Source organism: Ambystoma mexicanum, chromosome 6q (assembly GCF_040938575.1).
Source record: "Ambystoma mexicanum isolate Mex_15411 chromosome 6q, UKY_AmexF1_1, whole genome shotgun sequence".
Taxonomy (NCBI): domain Eukaryota; kingdom Metazoa; phylum Chordata; class Amphibia; order Caudata; family Ambystomatidae; genus Ambystoma; species Ambystoma mexicanum.
Window position 1 is genome coordinate 1457181888 of NC_090937.1, and position 19033 is coordinate 1457200920.

The following is a 19033-nucleotide window of genomic DNA, read 5'->3' on the forward strand; positions in this document are numbered from 1 at the left end:
CAGGTGGAGGAGGCAGAGGAGGAAGAGAAAGAGAACGTTTTCTTTGTCTCCAGCGTGGGAATCCTGAAAGGAAAGAACCGGAGACAACCGAGGTGTGTGGTGGAGGTCAACAACTCACCAGTCCCGGTCCTGGTAGATACTGGGACATCGGTCAATGTGATGGCCCGGGGACATTATGATGCCATGGGCTCGCCCCCCAAGCTACTACCACCGAAGGCTCGCATATTTGCGTTTGGGGGACTGGAGCCGATCCCACTGGATGGGGCCTTTGTGGTGAAGGTGGAGCACGAGGGCTCGCAGATCAAAGCCCGATTCTACGTGACGCCAGTTAGCAACAACACTCTGCTGAGCTGTGCCGCCGCTGAGGCTCTCGAAATTGTCAGCTTCGCCTACTCGGTATACCTCGAAGACATCAATGACCTGCTCGAGAAGTATGCTGCTCTCTTTAATGGGATTGGGCGGATGACCGGCGACCCCGTGAGGTTGCATATTGATGACTCTGTGCAGCCCATCGCCCTGAAACACTGCAGGGTGCCGTTCCATCTCCGTGAACGGGTGGACAAGGAACTGGACAACCTGGTGGACCTCAACATCATTGAGAAAGTAGAGGGCCCGACCCCCTGGGTGTCCCCGATTGTCATGGCTAGGAAGCCCAAGCAACCTGACTCTGTCCGCATCTGTGTAGATATGAGGCTGCCGAACAAAGCCATTAAGAGGGAGAGGCATCTTACCCCCACTATCGATGACATTATTGCGGAAGTGCAGGGGGCTCGCTTCTTTTCCAAGCTGGACCTCCGGGCGGACTACCATCAGGTGGTCCTCCATCCTGAATCGAGGTACATCACCACATTCACCACCCACTGGGGATTATACCGCTACAAAAGACTGAGCTTCGGTGTGTCCTCGGCAGCGGAGGTCTTTCAGAACATAATCAGAGGCGCCCTTGCAGATCTGGAGGGCGTACTAAACATCAGTGATGATATCTTGGTGTTTGCAAGGACACAGGTGGACCATCTGTGGAAGCTGGCGAGGACGTTCTAGAGACTGCAGTCACTGGGACTCACCCTTCACAGGGATAAGTGCGAATTCCTGCGCCCCTCCATTGAGTTCTTCAGATTCGTATTCAAAGAGGGAAGGGTATCGCCGGACCCCAAGAAGGTTCAGGACATTGAGAAGGCGCAACCGCCCGAGTCAGAGTCTGATGTCAGGAGCTTCCTTGGTATGGTCACTTACTGTAGGCCGTTCATTCACAATCTTGCCTCCAGATCTGAGCCTCTTAGGGCACTAACACCTGGCACTGGGGCCCGCTTGAACAGGCGGCGTTTGAGGACATCAAGGGTGTGCTGGCGGCTGAGGACACAATGGCGTATTTCGATCCTGCATTGCCATCGGAGATCATCGTGGATGCCAGTCCGTTTGGCCTGGGCGCCGTACTGACTCAGATAGATCGTGACTGGGGTGTCCGGCCAGTGGCCTACGCCAGCAAGGCGCTGTCCGAGGCTGAGCAAAGGTATTCCCAGATTGAGCGTGAGGCACTGGCGGTTCTCTGGGGCTGCAGGCACTTCCGGCTCTATGTCCTGGGGCGGCCGGTGACGGTCGTGACTGACCACAAGCCCCTGCTTCCTATTTTGGCAGGGTCATCATCGAAGCCACCGGCGAGGATCGAGAGGTTGATGCTCGCCCTTCTGGAGTATGGAGTCACCTTGGTGTACAGACCTGGGGCCAACAACGCAGCAGACTAACTCTCCCGGCACCCGGGAGTGCGTGGGGGAGTGGAATATGACACCTGTTTGGAGGAGGCTGACGATCATGTCCGAATGGTGGTGGAGGCAGCCACTCCCAACGCCATGCCCCTGGCGGAGCTAGAAGCGGCAGCTGCCGAAGATTAATGCTTTCGAATCCTAAAGCAGTCCATGCAACAGGGGTCATGGAAGTCAGTGCTAGAATCTTTGGTAGGGCGGACCCAGGAAGCCAAGACCGGACTGGAGCAGCTGTGGAAGGTCAGGGAGGAATGTGACGTTGCACGCCGCCGCGTGCAGCATAAATAAAGGGGGTGTTCCCGGATGCGGGCAGAGCGACCGGGAAGCCCGAACAGCAAGGACGTGTGTGTGTGTCGTCCTTGTGGAGTTGGGGGCTTACGGGCATCGCATGGCGGGTCTGGACAAACCCCCAACACCACTCTTGGGCTGGAAGCTGGCTCCCTAGAACAGTATTGTGCACAACTTCAATCAAACAAGGAACAGTCCTGTCTCGTTCACACAATGGAATTGATCGTGCCATGGAATTGCTATAGAAGGAAATAAAAAGGTACAGTAAAGAACCTTCTGAGCAATCTGACAGGACGGTGTGGGGGGAGAGTCGGACTAGGACAGCTTCTCAAGCGGCCGGGCGTTCCCCACCCTGTCAGGAAAGCAGGACAAGGGAGCAGAACTTTTTAGATATAACACTTTGACTAACTTAAGTTGCTAAAGACGAGATAAATTACACTCGGCCTGTTGGCAGAAGGTAAAAAGATTACGGGCGGGGGCTGCGAGGTTGCCTCTCCCCCTACGGAGCAATAAGAATACTAATTTACTCATTTTAGCATGGTCAAGGGACTAACCTGGTAAAGAGCTCCACATATGAATTATTTAAACCTTGATATAAGTGGTGTTTTTTATATTTTTATATTCAGTTTCGGCAAATGTAATATTGTTGTCTGCAAAATTCGAATTAGCACGCCACCCTGAAATTTTTATAGGGACTTTTATGAATAATTGTTTTTTTTTTTACCAACTTTATTATTTATTTATAGGGACTTTTAATATTGTCAAATATCACTGATATAAAATTGAGGAACTTTCACTGTATATTTTAAACACAGGTAGCTCATAGGACCAAAACCTATTGTATATGCTAAATAGGTATTTTTGACAGAGTAATTGGTAAATCTTGCACTGGCACTTTGGCACTTTGTATTGTGAATTTTACGCAGGATTAAATGTTTGCATAGCACTGGCACTTTAGATAAAAATTAACTGTAAATGTTGCACTTAGACAGGGAAAGTGCATATTTTATGTCTGTTCTTTATATAAAGCACTACTGCTAGGCTAGGTGAAGGCTAAGGATAGCCATTAAATATTGTAGCATTGCAGCCACACTTACCTGGAGGATCAAATAGAACTTAGGATGGCTCGGAAAATTGATATCACAAAAAGGAAGAAGGAATAAAAGCACAAAGGGTGCAACCCCAAGTAAGGCGTTGGCACCACTTACTGCCAAGGAGACTCTAAAAATGGGAAGGGAAATTGAACATTCTAAATTGGAACAGCCTCAAATTCTTGACTTCCTGACCAAAAAGAAGGTGGAAAAAGAATGCTCTACAGGAGGGGTAGCCCAAAAGTGGGGAATAGCACTATAATTGATAACAACTCTCTACTGAATCTCTGTAAAAATTTTAGACGTCAATCTATGGGGCAAGCTAGTGGCCTGCCAATGAATGATGAGATATTACTGTCTAACATACAACATGATTTTTAACGCCACTCCATGGGATTGACCATTGGGGGAGACAAGCAAACCATGGAAGTGAGCATTGAAAGTTTGGGTGATATGAATAACATAATTCGTACTAATTTGTCTACAACCCCAGATTTAGAAAAATTGGTAAGTAATAACATCTCTCACGAGGAAGAAGATAATGGCTCTTGGTGTGGTTCTGACCTTATGGTAGATAGTATGCTGAACGTTAATGGGAGCATTGATTCACATATGGTCACAGTAGATATTCTACTGGGAGTCTGCACTAAGATGATGATGAACAACAGAAAATTAAAGAGTTGTGGACAGGGATGCAAGAAATTAACTTGTGCTCTAAGGTATAAGGGTGGGTGATTAAAGAAAAGATAAGTATAGAAGCAATTTTGAGTCCACATGTACAACAGGGGGGTGAACTGATTGCTCCTTGTATGAAGATAAATTAGGAACAGTTTGAGCATAATTTGGGGGAGAGGGAAGGAGGAGGTACATCTATGTCGGCCATAGATCTTGAAAGTAGTAGAATGATGGAGAATGATGGCGTAGAAGATATTTCTAACTACCAGGGCTATAAAAGACGAGGACATCGGAAAAGGAAATACAAAAAAGTAATAAAACCAAGGTGGGGAAGATCAAAAAGAAGAAAATAGCTAAAAAGAATAGCGTTGCCCTAGCAGAGACTTCTTTAAATGATATACAATGTATTGAGGCTGTTAACAAATTTGAATTAAATTCAAATAAGGAAGAAAGTGGCATTAATGGGAAAGTTAGGGGGAAAAAGTGGGGGGTTTGAAAAAGTGGTTAAAGGGAAAAGGGCAGGGAACAGTGAACAACAATGACCGAGAGAGTGAGGAAATTAAAACTATCGGTCTGGATGACAATAAATGCTCTGCAGATACTTTGGAAGATGAGAAGGGACATGTTGAACAACCGGAGGCCAAGGAACCAAGGCTATGTATCATTGACGTACAGCTAAATATGGAAAGGTTTGATTTGAATTCCAGAGAGAGATATATAGGTCTGAAATGGAAAGGTTGGCAATGAGTGGGAATCGAAATGAGAAACAGTGGGGAAGTTGGGAATACAAGGGGAGTGAGGTTAGTAGGAAGGTAAATGGGGGCAAGAGTGTTAAAATAACTGAAAAGCATCCCAAAAATGATAGTCCTTTTCTTAATAGAAATTGGCTTCTGCAATGCTTCCATAAAGTTCCTAAAGGTCATACTCCTGGAAGTGGGAAACTGGGAATTGTTCAATTTGGAACTCCAGTTATTGTAGAACTAATTAGGACCACCTAAAGGAGATATGGAATAATGATTTTTAGATATGGTATAACAACATTAGGGAGTCGAAAAATATGGTAAAAATAAATTGGGACAACTAGAAGTGATCCAAGAGGGAGACTTGAGCAATAAAGAAAGGGAGAAGGGGTCCCCTGATGAGAACTACCGATTGGAGTGCTGAGATAAGGAGGAGCGGTTATCCCTCGTAATAATATCTTGGAATAGTCGGGGGTTTCGCTCCATATTGCAAGTCGATAGTATTGTCCTCCTTAAAAAAGCAGCAACATCTTTTCCCTCCAAGAAACTTGGGTGCAGGAATGGATTTTAATAAGTAGATATAATATGCTGTTCAAACTGGCTACCATTGGAGAAAGGGGAAGGCCTAAAGGGGGTTTATGTTTGGGGTGAAAAAACCCTTAAAGGTTAGAGAAAATGGACAATTTGTTAACTCGCACTTAGTCATGTGTGTGATAATAGACAACCATGGCATGAATGAAGAGTTTCTGCTGATTAATGTATACTCAACCACTAGGAGCTAATTTAAAGGAGATTGGGAAAATCATTATGGATACGATGGAAGGCGGGAGGTTGGAATCCCCTAAAGATAATATATCGCTCACTGGAGATCTTAACGCCTATTGTGATGTTGCTAAAAGTAGGATGGAAGAATGGAATGCACTGTGTGGAGAATATGAGATACCGTGCCAAAATAATTGTAAGAACCTAGACATTTCCAGCCCTCCTAATCCCCAAGGTCTGAATGGAATAACATGGATAAATATTTACAAAGTTGGGGTTTAGAATTTTTAGATCCGGGTATTGCGGGTGGTACCTATCCTACATGGACCAACGGAAGGGCAGAACATCGCTTACACTATATGTTTGTCAACAATGAGCTATTTAAACAACTAGATAAGATGGAACACATACACTCCAACCATAGCGACCATAAAATGTTGAAATGTAAATTAAGAAGACAAGAAGCGGATATTAGGAGGAAGGAGCAATGTATGAATATTTAAAGCAGCATAGGAGGTAATAGGATATGCTGGACAGAAACCAATTTGGTCAAATTTGATAGAATGTTTAATATTCTACCCATAAGTGGTCAGTACATAGCTCTTAATGGTCTGCAGGTTATAGGAGATCTCTTGGGGATGATTAAACAAACCAGTTGTAGAATGTCCATTAATAAAAAACAGGGAAAAAACACAAAAATATATACGATTGCCAGATAGAGACTATGAAAAGAGAGGTAAAGAGAAATAAAAGGTATTAAGGACATGGTGGGATTGTATGAATTAGAAAGAAGTCAGAATATTGCAAAGATACGCATGAAATATAAAAACTGGCTGAGGGTACATAAGAATAATATACAGAATGTCAATTGGCAAATAGTATTTAAGTTATGTAGGACGAATGATGCAAAGAAGTTTTGGTATCTCTATAGACAGCACATTACAGAAGAAGACAATTCGGATGTGAATATAATCCCGATTGATTCGTTGACTAAATACATTTCTCTGTTATACTTCCAGGAATGTAGGTTAACTCCCACAAGAGAGAAAAGATGGAATAGGGAAGAAACGGTGTCTCTGTTTGGGTTGGAGGATGTTTTAAAAATTATAAATAAATTGAAATCCTCTAGGGCCCCCGGCCCTGACAGACTGGCTAACATTTTGATTAGGCGAAACCCAAATAAATGGGCAGTAATATTGTTGGAATTATTCAGGGAAATTTGGAGGAGTGGCAAAATACCAGACAGCTGGAGAGAGGCAATTTTTATTCCAATTTACAAAAAACGGGGAAGAATGTGACCCATTAACTAAAGGCTGTTAGCCATGGCAGACTCTAGCTGCAAGATCTTCTGTTCTCTATTACTACGAATGATCAACAAGTGGAGCGCAATAAATAAATGTATCCCGCCTCTGCAAACAGGCTTTAGAGCTGGCTTCAGCACAATAGACAATATGGTGACACTAAACTAAGTTGTGGCTGAAGCTCACTAAAACACAACTATATGCCTGTTTTGTAGATTTTTCTAGAGCGTTCGATTGTGTAAATAGAGACAGATTGTGGGGAAAATTAGAAAAATTGAAAATGTGTCCTATAGTCCTACATTTCCTCAAAGAAATGTACAGGGAGACAATGGTTACATTGTTCCTGAATAAAGGAAAGGAAAGGTCCCCAGCTAGTAGTACTAATATTGGATTAAAACAGGGGTGTGTGACATCACCTACTCTATATAACCTCTATGTGGCCGATATGGGTGAAAGCTTTGGTGGTATTAATAACTTTCCACCAAAGATTGGCGACCATGTGATAAGCTGGATGTCATATGCGGACGACACAATCCTTTTGGACAAAACAGCTATAGGACTCCAAAGGATGTGTGTGTAGAGAATAACACCTGTTTTAGAATAAGAATAAGTGTTTAGTTTACCTGATCATAATGGTAACTGAGTAGATGATTTATGAAATGGGATAATAATGTAATGTTTTATTGAGTTTTAATCATTGGGGACTAATTATGGTAAAACTAAGTATGGTAAAATTGATATATATATTCAAGATGGATCCCCCTAAATAAATCTGGCCACTGCAGGAATATTTTGCCTGGTCTTGGAATAATGGGCTCATTGCAAGTATGGTGGTGCAGGAATATATTTGCGATAACGGAATTACCGCCACTTTTTCCGCACCACCATACTTGGTCCTGTAGTGAGGGATTTACCTGCAGATTAATGCCACAAATTGGCAGAATAACTGTGGCAGTAATTCTGCCAAAAATGCCAGAGTCCAATGGAAACTCAAAAAATGGGGATTAACTCCACCATCACCACTTGTAACGCTGCGGTAATTCCACTGGACCAAGTGGCAGTAACAGTAATGCCATTGGGTGGTATTCTGTCAGATTTACCACCAGAATACCGCCCAACTCATAATGAGGCCCTGTCATATTCCCTTCAGTTTATAAAACATTGCAATCTAATGTTCTCGTGTTTCCCTTTTACAATTTCAATTTCTCTGCGACACAGCCTGCAGGTCACCCTCAGACAAATGGTTTGGGGCACATACGAGGACTCTAGTTGAGGCCAAGTATATGCAAGATGATTAGAAATTAAACTTGCATTGTTGCTAATTTGGGGTATTTCCATCAAAAGGATGGAGGATAGATAGCACATACCCCAATGTGCAACAGGGAAGGAGTAGTATTGCATAGCTAGACAAGGCCTAAATTTCCCATGGACAAATGGGGATAGGCCCCATAATGTTTTGATGATGCAAGGGGATGAGGGATATTATGTGCCCTTTTATGATTGCAAAAAATATAAATGTTTGGGTGTTTCAGTGTATCTGTTGTAGATGCCATTAGTTAAAGCCCTCCCTTCATAATAGAAACAGACAGCAGTAGATAACAGAAAGGGTTTTAGAAAACAAATTGTAGGTAGGGGTGCTCCGATCTTTTGCATCTACCTAAGCTAATAGTCCCAGCTCAGGAGGGCTTTCTTGGGAAATAACGGACAAGAAAACCAAGTGAAAGACCTAAGCCATGCGAATGGATTTAATAATGTTTCCGGGCCGTTGCCGCCTGAGTAAACCAAGTGCAAGGTGGTTATATACATTCACACCCTGGCATTTTGTGACAAATGTCAATGTATTTTTAAATGCTATAAAATAGCGCACCAGGAGTTTTACCAAAAAAACTAGAAAAAGTAAGATGACCACCATGGATATTGTGAAGCAACTACCTGTAGCCCCTTCCACATTTCGAAAGCTGCCATCACCGGAGTGAGGCAGGCTCACAACAGAGGAGCTGAGTGGAAGAGTGCCAGGTGTTTAGACAGGGTGAGTGGCCTGGAGACGTTGGGGGCTGGTAAGTGGTAGGGGAGTGGGTGTGTGAGAAGACAGTGAGGGTTAAGTGCTGTGGAGGCCAGGGGCAAAGGTAGGCAAGTTCCGGGATAGAAGATGGGGGCATCATCTATATCATTTAGGAACTGGAATTGTGGGCTCATGATAACTCTTATGACATGTTGCTAATGAATATAGACACTGTCTATTTTATTTTACACTTAACACCTGCAGCATGCATCCAAAATATTCCATGGCTATAACTACCCTACTATCAATGGGGACAGTGAGGAAAAAGCAGTCTGTGAGTGCTACTTTAGTGTATCCTAGCAGCAAAGTTATGGTAAGGTAGGTAAGAAGTAGTTGTTGCAACTTAAGATTAGGACAGGTGAGCAAAGCACTGTAAAGAAATGAGCTATAGGAAGCGAGCGATAAGAATAGGACTGTGCAATAGTGAACATGTTCATTATGATGATTCAAAACCCCAATAGATTCCACGAAAGCAGAGTAAGGCACAAACACAGTATCAAATGCAGTCTGTTTGGACATGTGCAGTCTTTCCATGGCAATGGAAGTGAGGATATGCAGGAGGGCCTTCTCTGGACCTCACACCATCTCAGTGCTTTCAGGGACAGAAAGAGCCGAAATAGGATTGACACAATATTCAGACTTTCTTAGGGAGTTTTGGATCAGACTGCACACCATTGATAAGCACAAACAAACCTTTTGACCAATTAAGTTATATCAAGATTTAAAAAAGTTAAAAGTGTGATAAACAACTGGCATGATATGTTGGGCAAGGAAAACGCAATTGGGGAAAACATTTTATCTAAAAGAGAGGCCTGAAAAGATGAGCAAAACCAGGTAAGGCAAGAAAACGGTTTATTGGACCAGCCGTGTGCAGCGGGTCCTTGCCAACAGATAACACACTCTTAAACATAACTCACTCTAGAATAGAACCAACAGAAAGAACATGGAACCCTATATATCTTCCCCCTTATGAGCACTAAAAAGAAACACAATTTGAGGTACAGTCCAAAGAAAACAAGGAACACAATTGTGCCTAACAAGAAAAACAAAAACAAAATGCCTAACAAAAATCATGACCTGAACAACCCATGAGAAAACTGATCCAGTGAAACCTCTCACACAAAATCCCTGAACTGAGAAGGCATCTTTTATACCCTCTCACTCACTCTGACCCTTGGACCACCTTCCTCACCACTCATGCCCAGCATCAGTGTGTTGCCACCCACACCAGCACCGCCTCTGTTTGGCGTTAATCTGTCCATTGACCATACTTCACCACTTTTCACCACAACCACTCCATTTCTCACTCTGTTCCTTTTCTGACCCAGAAACCTACTCTCCAGGCATTTGAGACCCGCTCTGGAATTCTTGACCAAAACCAAATCACCAACCTACCAATTTTGGGCTTTAACCCTATTAACATCAAATACTCTCCTGTAATGTTCCTGCCCTTCTTCCACGACTCTCAAAATCTACTTACAGTCCACCAACATAGGAACTGCTAAGTCCATCCATCCAGGACACAATTTCGTACCCGACTCACGCCCCTTCTGAGACACAAACGGAGACACCCTTGTAACTGAATGGGGAGTGGTGCAATAACCCCAGACCATTTGCTTCAAAACAACACGCCATGGCAAACCAGACCTCAAGGCCAATTGAATGCCCCCTTTCAAAACTCTGTTCACTCGTTCAACCAACCCATTTGCTCTGGGATGATACAGCGCGGTGTGCACATGTGTAATGGAAAACTCTTTCAAAAACGTCTTCATCACTTCTCAACAAAACTCGACCCTATTGTCAGTTGCTAATACCTATTGTCAGAAGAACAGTCTAAAAGAATTTAATCCTTTCCACTGGTGTAGCTTCCCTCATAGCCTTCCACTCAACCCACTTAGACTAATAATACACCATTACGAAAAGATACTTGAAATCAGCCCGCAAACCTTGCTTTGGGCCCTTCACATCGACGGCCACCTTCTGCCAGGGATGAGCTGGAATTTTAACCGGGATAAGGGAAGTCTCTCAAACCACCTTATTCATGTCACTCACGACACACTCCACGCAATCCCTTACCTTCTTTTCAACACAGATTTCCATCATTGGCCATCAGAACTTCTGCCGCAATCTCCTTTTTGTACCATTTGTCCCCTAATCACCCTGGTGTGCCAAGTCCGCTAGCTGTTCCCTACCACTCTAAAAAGACACACCTTTCCCCCTCTCCTGAATCTTTCCCCCAACAAAGACAATTCCTCCTTCACCTCAAAATATGGTTCTCATCGTTTTTCTAGAATATCCATGCAAGGCCAACCAACTAATGTCCATTCCACAACAGACTTAAGCACCTCATCTTCGAGGTCCATGCATGCGCACTCTACTTTGCTTACAGCCTCATGCTCAATGTTGGCCACAACCAACTCCTCTCCACACACTCCCCCCTCACCGACAGAGGGCCCAGTTGGCAACCGTGAAAGGCAAACTGCCACTGAATTCCTCTTCCCGAGCAAGTAACATGCTTGGAAATCGTAATCTTGCAGCTCCAAAAGCCATTTTGAGGTCCTGGGTGTGCCATTACTCCACGCTATACCTGACAACATCTGATAGAAGCTTGTGGTTGGGCCTGACCACAAACAAAACGTTGACCCCATCAAAAAACCTGAAATGCAGAACCTCCCAGAACACAGCCATGGACTCTCTCTGTACCACAGTATAATTATCTTTGGCACCCCTAAGGGGTCTGGATGTGAACGCCACCACACGTTCCTCCTTGCCCCATCACTCTGTCCTGCTCTTAACACATTTCCCAAGGAGGAGAGCCTTCGCTATTCCTTCCTTGATACTCACAAAAGAAGCACTGCACTCTTTAAACCACACATACTTCACCTCCTTTCTTAAGCAGTGACCTAAGTGGAGTAGATATCACAGCAATATTGTGCACAATTTTGTGGTAGTAATCCGCCAAATCCATGAAAGGCCTCAATTCGTCCTTATCCCTGGGTTATAGCCTCAACCAAGGTAAACTTTGGGAAACACACCTCAACCGAAATACGATGCCCCATGTATTTGTCACTCTCCATCCCAATTCTGCACTGCTGAACAGTGAGTCCAGGCTCTCTCAACCTACCCGAAACTTCCATCAGAATTCTATCATGCTCCTCACTAGAACTCGCATGAATCAAAACATCATCCTGGAAAATCTCAACGTTTTTACATTCTCTAAAACCTTCTACATGACTCGTTAAAATACTGCAGCCGCTGAAGCCAAACCAATTGGCATTCTGCAGTACTTGAAAGCACCCTTATGGGTGACAAAAGCTGTCTGTTTCTGGCAACGTCGTGCCAACGGCATCTGATGATAAACTGCTGAGAGATCTATAAGGGTGAACAGCTTGGCTTTCCCCATCATTGCCAACACTTCCGAAATGACAGGCAAGGAATGACGATCCACTAAGATGTTCCTATAAGGTCCCTGAGGTCCACACATAGCCCCAAATTCACATTGCCATTGGTAATCAGAACTACAGGGGATAACCACTCAGTCCCTTCCACTCTCTCAATGATCTCTTTCTGCATCAGCAAATAAAGTTCATTCCTGAGTTGTTCCCTCAGATGGTGAGGCACCGGTCCCACCTTGTGTACAACGCGGGGTCTGAATTCTCTCTAACCTTGATGAAGTGTTCATAATCCCTTAGTTTCTGCAGATCATCAGAGAATACCTCAAGAAATTCTACAGCCCACTTGTCCTGGGCTTCCGCTATCATCAAAGGTTCCTTTAGATTAGCCTGAATGTGGATTCCCAGACTGACATGCTTGTCCCAGCCCAACAGGGACGATCCCTCCTTCAACATGAAGACATCTGCGGTACATTTCCTACCCTTGTATTCTATTGAGGCCTAGAATTTGCCCAACATCTCAATTTCAACTTCTCCATAACCATATAGCAAAGTATCGTGTTCCACAAGATCCTGACAATTCCCCCCCCAGAACTACTGTGGATTTCTCCCCAGAAACAATTGTCCACAGAGATAGGCTATCCACTTTCATAGCAGAACCTTCCCATTCACTGTGAAATCATCCAATGGACCTTTCTTTCTTCCATTGACATTGGATATTTCAAATACATGTCGCACGCTCACCCCAGTGGTGAGAGTTTTGGAAACTTGGGATACATCCAGCTCTGGCCGAAGCACTGACAGTTCCACAGCGTTGATTGCCCCTTCCTTGCCGACATGAGCAAAGTGCCCTCTGCATTTGCATTTGATGCAAATGACATTTCGGGCCGGGCAAAACAAACTGGACGACAAGTGTCTGTGCTGCCACATTTAAAACATTTGACTTCTCTGTTCCCTCTAATCCCCTTTTATGTCTGATGGCACACACCTTGTTGCCTTGCTTCTCTATCCTCATGCTCTTCATGCAATGGGTCATCTGCACCATGCTCCTTGTCAACTCCATGGCTTGTTCCAGAGAATGATCCTGGCTCAGGAGTATTTCCTGCACTTTATCATTTTGGAGCATCTCACAAGCTGGTTCCTGATTAGTGAGCCAGCCAAAGGCCAGAATTCACAGGTGTGATTAAAGGTGTTAAGCACCACTACATAGCTCTCTACTGGTAGCATTGGTTCCTGATGCCTTTAGAAGAACTTATGATGCTCGAACTTATGATGCTCGAATGTCAGTTTTCTTTGGTTAAAAATGTTCCTGAAGTCTCCTGACAGCTACTGCATAATACACGGTCCTTGATCCAAACATAAAACGTCTTGCATCTTTAGCTATCCTCTGCATCCAATGCAACATAACTGAGGCAGGTTCAGCCACTGGAGCACACCGCAAGTCTGTCTGCTGGGGTTATTCTGCATTTTGATTCTGACCATGGTAGCACAGTTGCAGAGACAGCATTGAACTACTACAATGTTAAAACAGAGGCCCACAAAAATGCTCCATGTACTGAAGAATACATTTTTTCGAGAGTCTTCTGAAGGTTAAGGTTAATTAAGGGACCCAAGAGGAAATCATTTTTGAAGAGACTGTTGCTCGTGGTGTCCAGATATTATAGGTAATGATCTGGTAAAGCATTGGTGCAAAGCTTTGGTGCAGGTTAATGGTGAGTTAAGGAGTTTATTTGGAGCAAGCACTATTCTATGAATTACTGCATAACAGCACATCATGCTCCCGAAGAGGGTCTAACCAGGGCTCAAACCTTGCACTTGCAGTAGACACTAGCTAGTAATAAATGAATCTTGGCGAGTAATAAATGGGATGCTCAGTGTATGTGGTGAACTGAGAGGTCAAATGACTTTTTATACCGCTAGTGGCTTACAACTTGACATTTTTAGACATGATTAACCCATGTAAAATAAAACACCTGGCAGATTTGGGAGTGAGCTGTTAGGCAGATAGACAATTGATTTGTGTAGATTACATGGAAGAGATTAAAAGGCTAGCAATAGATTGTCTGAATATAGTGAGGTGCTTTCTGGCAAATATTCTACTTGAATAGTCTATTTCACCAGTACTGCTACCCATGTTTACAATATTTGACTAATATTCTTGGTCCGAAGCAATATCTCATGCGTTTGATGTTAAGCAGGTTTTCTCATTTTGCACTAGCAGCTTGCCTAGTCTCAAATTTTGCTACCAACTGTATTTGTGATGCAGAGACTATAGAATTTCAGGAGCACTTTTTATCGTCATGTTCACTAAACTGTAATCTGAAGTCCTTGTTTTAAAAGCAGCTGTTTTTAACTTTAAAATTATGTCAGGTACTGACAGCATAACCTGCATTGTTAATGTTAACAGGGTTGGTGGACATATTTGGGAAGGTGATCATGATACTGCTAACCCACTTGTTAGCAGACATTCTCTAGTAATTCAAGTCAGGTCACAGAAATGTCCAAGTGGGCAAGTATGATGGCAGTACCCACTGTTTTGGGTCGGCGTATCCATTTGTCTCCTTTTGAATGCATGGGACTTGTATATTGACCTTCGATAGATATTAGAGAGTTATATAACTTCCAGAATTGCAGTACTTGGATATTGTACTAAAATTCAATCTGCGCTCACTCCTGATAATAAAACAAATGTAGTAATAATTCCCTATGTACATTTATAAATATTTTTACATTGTTTCAATATGGTGTTAGATTTTATTGTTTGTAAAAAGAAGCTCCCTATCAAGTATCTGCATTGTGGAAAAATAGGTTGGAAAGCGCTATCTTATATACCTTGTTATTTAAATGTGACTGCACTCATTTCACACTCACAAAATGTTTCTTTTCATCTGTGAATACACACAAGAACATTGGGCCTCATTAGAAGTCCAGCGGTAGCTGTGCCGGTAAAACCGGCGGGCCACTGCCGGACTTGCGAAATTTCGCAACGCCTGGCTTGCCAGTAACAGCAGGGGATTCTAATCCCACCGGTCTGGGAAGTGAGGCGCCCGGGAAAATGGTATTCCCCATTCCCATTTCAGTCCCATAGGATTCAATGGGAATGGGAATGATGGAAGCACCGGTAATAACGGTGCCGGTGCTACCAAAAAAGGTCTGTGTGCGGGTGCCGTCCCACCCGCAGCCTTACCAGCACCGTTGTTACCGGACCGGCACAGTCCGGTAACAGAGGCCCAGTCTCTGTTCCAGAAGTTGAGGAACATTGTATTCTTTTCTGATATCGCTGTAACAGGCATTTTGATAGCTGTCATCTTGAGTGGTGGCAGTGCATTTCTGCACTTCAATGTCAGTTCCAGGTCGTCATTTGTCTGTCACTTTTCTCACACCGAGACTAGAATTTCCAGAAAGAAAAAAGAGTGATATTTCTAAACATTCACTGGCCCTCATCACAAGTTGGGCTGTATTCCCGGCTGTAAATCCGCCGACTGTAATAGCCCTAGCACTGACCGGCCCGGTGGTATTACCACCGGATCACGGGTTGGGCCTTAATGGCAAATCCCCATTCCTGATTGGGTCCATTGGATCCAATGGGGAATTTACGGTGCTAATGGAATTTACGGTGCTAATACTGCGGGCTAATACAGCCGACTGTAATACTGCCAAAAACAGGGATTTGCACCTCCAGAAAAAAGCTGGCGGTAAAACAGACGCCTTTTGGCACCCAACTCGTGATAGGGCCAGCCCTTAAATCAGGCGGCAATACCGTTACCACAGCATTTAAGGGCTACAGCCCAACTCGTGATGAGGCCCACTATATTAAACTGTCTAAAACTTTTACCTGAATTTAAAAACTAAAATGTGTGGACAACGGGCAACATGGTACAAATAGGGAGTGTAGCAGATGTTAAGAAAACAGGCAAAACACAGGCAAAACAGTTTCAAATACTGTAATCCTATAAAATGTATAACTTTTGTCTTCCCATTGCAGATTCTGTTATCAAAATTGTATGGACCCGAATCAAAGTTTACTTTTACATCACATTTGTCTGGCGAGCACAATATCTGTTTGCAGTCTAATTCAACGAGACTCATGGTTTTTGGAGCAAGTAGATTGGTATGTATACCTTTGGCATCATAAGTATTCTAACTAGTACACTACGTGGAATATGCACAATTATTGCCTGCCAGAGCACTGCTTCTGCATGGTTTTATGACATGCAATCACTGCTGAAAAAATGAATGCGTAATTGAATTAATAACTAAAGGAGCAAATACAAAAATAGGAAATAAGAAACTACAGATAGAATCCAAACAATACCAAACAGATAGTCAAATGCAATAACGGGATCCCAGAGGGTTGTGTGAGGAACCCGAGGGCATCCTTACTTCTTTCTCTCCATCATCCTCTGCTCAGGTGGCCAGGGAAGGGCCATCGCTCTTCGATCCCAACCAGGGGGATGGGATGCAAGTGAGGATCACCTGGGTAGGGGAGACTTGGGGGATGTACTTGGGTGAGATGCATTTTCCCTCATTTCCAATCAACGATGAACCCTCAGTCCCAGAGGCATTTACAGGATGTTGCTACCCTTTTCCCTCTGCCCAGGATAAACCCAGAAGATATCATAGATACAGGAACACTAGGAAGAAGGTGAAGAAGAGGAGGTCCGCAGGGGAGACATGTTATCCCCCCTATGAGAACCAACTGGGTAATTGCAGCAAAGCTGTAAGCCCCTCCTAAAAGGTCCTTCCCGACTGGAATATAAACTAAGAATGAGACACTTTCACAGAATAACAGTCACATAGATACATTTATTTAGCATTATCAAAGTGTTTGAGCTGAGAGAGGCGATAGCACATTGTTTCGCTAAAGCTCTTTGTCTTCACAGAATCTTTTATCTTATAAAAATCTTTTTAGCTATGTTAGCATGACATGTTAATAACACAGGGTCCTTGAGAGGCAACCCACTGACCGGGTGAACAGAAAGTTAAATACAAATAGACATGCAGGGGGGAGGCCAAACATGTGTTATTTTCTATCCTTGGCTTGAGTTCAGGGGGAAGAGTCATCACCTGCTGGTGTTTGTGTACAGGTATTTCCTAGCTTGAGAGTAGCAGCTGCAACTTAAAACACACACAGGTCATTTGAGTTGCTATTTGTGGACCACAGCAAAACGGTTGTGTGACATTATAACAGAGAAACAGACAGAGAACTGGTTTTCATAAATGTATATTTCTACACAACTTCACCCTCCCCCTGCCCTTATAGGCTGTTGCAAACCATCTCCCCTCATTCAGAACATTACAGTCCTGGGACGAGGAAGAGGCGACTAGGAGTACTGAACACTAACATGTAATTTCACCACTCTAGTACTGAGATGAGGAAGACGTCTTCAGACTGTTGTACGGGTCAGGCATGTCCAGCGTGCTCCACTAATTATGGCCAGGCAGTTGAGATTGAGGACTCACACTTGCAACCTGTCAAATAGTTGCAGGTGTATAAAAGGTGGAGCCGTCAAGTGGGTGAGAAAGACCAGCAGGAGCGAAGCCGGGCCGAGTGTTGCAGACCTGAAGGGAGAATCCTGTTCAGAAGGAGGCGGCCCGGTTGGGTCCTGCAGGAAAGCCAGGATGCCGACAAGCAACGTCAAGAAGCTGTGGAGCCAAGTCCCGGGTGGGCTTCGAGAGGGGCACAAAAGTGGGAGCCTTGTTGGTCGGGTGTCAGCAGCAGGAGCTGTGGACATGGAAGAGATCTGCAAGCTGCAAGTTACTGCCAGCGCCCGCGGGAAGCAAGAAGGGGTGCCAACAACACACAGAGAGTAGGCGAAGTGCGAGCAGGTCTTGCGGTCAGAGGAAACGTGTCAGCGGAGCAGAAAGAGAGAAAGCAGCTGCTTCAGGAGATGAAATGGACCGGTGAGTGAAAAGGGAAGTGCACTCAAACCGGGGTGCATCTGGGGGCTGTTGGGAAGCTAAAGTAGATGCTGAATGAATGAAAGAGTATGTGTAAGATGCAACAAAACCAATGCAACAGTGTAACGCTCACCTGATTCCCGCAGAGGCGCCGGTCTTGACTGGGTGAATGCCGTATCTTCAAAGGTGATGTGTAACACACGGTTGGCTCTTTGGGCTGGACCTCTGTGCACTGTATGTCTGACTCGAAGAGTAAGATGTCTGCAGATAGAAAATATGGGATTAATGAACTGGGGTTATTGGGTGCCTCTCTCCTCTTCCCTTTCTCTTCTCCTGTAGAACCCCAAGGGTTAACGCCCTCACCTTAGGTAAATGAACGCCAAGCTCTCCATCTGCCTCGGGGCAGGGTGCCGTAACCAGTTTCTTCACTGGATAAGGGTGCAGGCCTCTTGACCTCAGAGGACTGCTGTCCGTCGTTAACTGCACGAACGGTAAGTTCTGGGCACTTCAAATGTCTTAAAAGTCTTTTGTAATGATATCTCTTGTTTTGCAGGGTTCCGGCGATGGCGGATGGCGGGCTGATGAGAGTTGAGGATCGAACCCGCGTGAGGAATAGAAGCGCCTGGAAGCACGTAAGTAAGCGCTTGTAGCCTGCTTCACGATGCGCACTAACTGTCCCTTTTATCTTGCAGGTACAAGTTGGGAGCTTTAGAGAAGCTGAAGGGTGCTGGAATACCCACTGGATTCGGCGTGGGAAGGAGTAATGGCACGTGAGTAATAAAGTTGCCCAATGTCTTTAAACGCACCTTCTTTTGTCTTTCAGATGCGGGATGCAGCGCCGAAGGCCTCCGGAGCGTGCGAAGAGCTGGTAACCTTTTGTCTTTCAGATGTCGGAATGCAGTGCGAAGACCTCCGGAGCATGCGAAGAGTAGGTAAGCCTTTGTCTTTCAGATGCCGGAATGCAGCGCGAGGCGTTGGTGACAGCCGATGGACAAGGTAAGAGATGCGCTGCCACTGAAGACCGTAGTGCTAACCTGTTCTTTCTTTGTCTTTACAGGTGC

General features: G+C 44.4%; 1 protein-coding gene across 1 annotated transcript in view; it reads left to right on the forward strand.

Annotated features, from left to right (window-relative positions):
• LOC138515630 (transmembrane emp24 domain-containing protein 11-like) overlaps positions 1-19033 on the forward strand; it is a 130154-nt gene that overhangs the window by 64880 nt on the left and 46241 nt on the right. The window contains exon 3 of the mRNA XM_069630337.1: positions 16057-16182. Within this exon, the coding sequence (XP_069486438.1) occupies positions 16057-16182 (126 nt within the window). The remainder of the gene's footprint in view (positions 1-16056; positions 16183-19033) is intronic.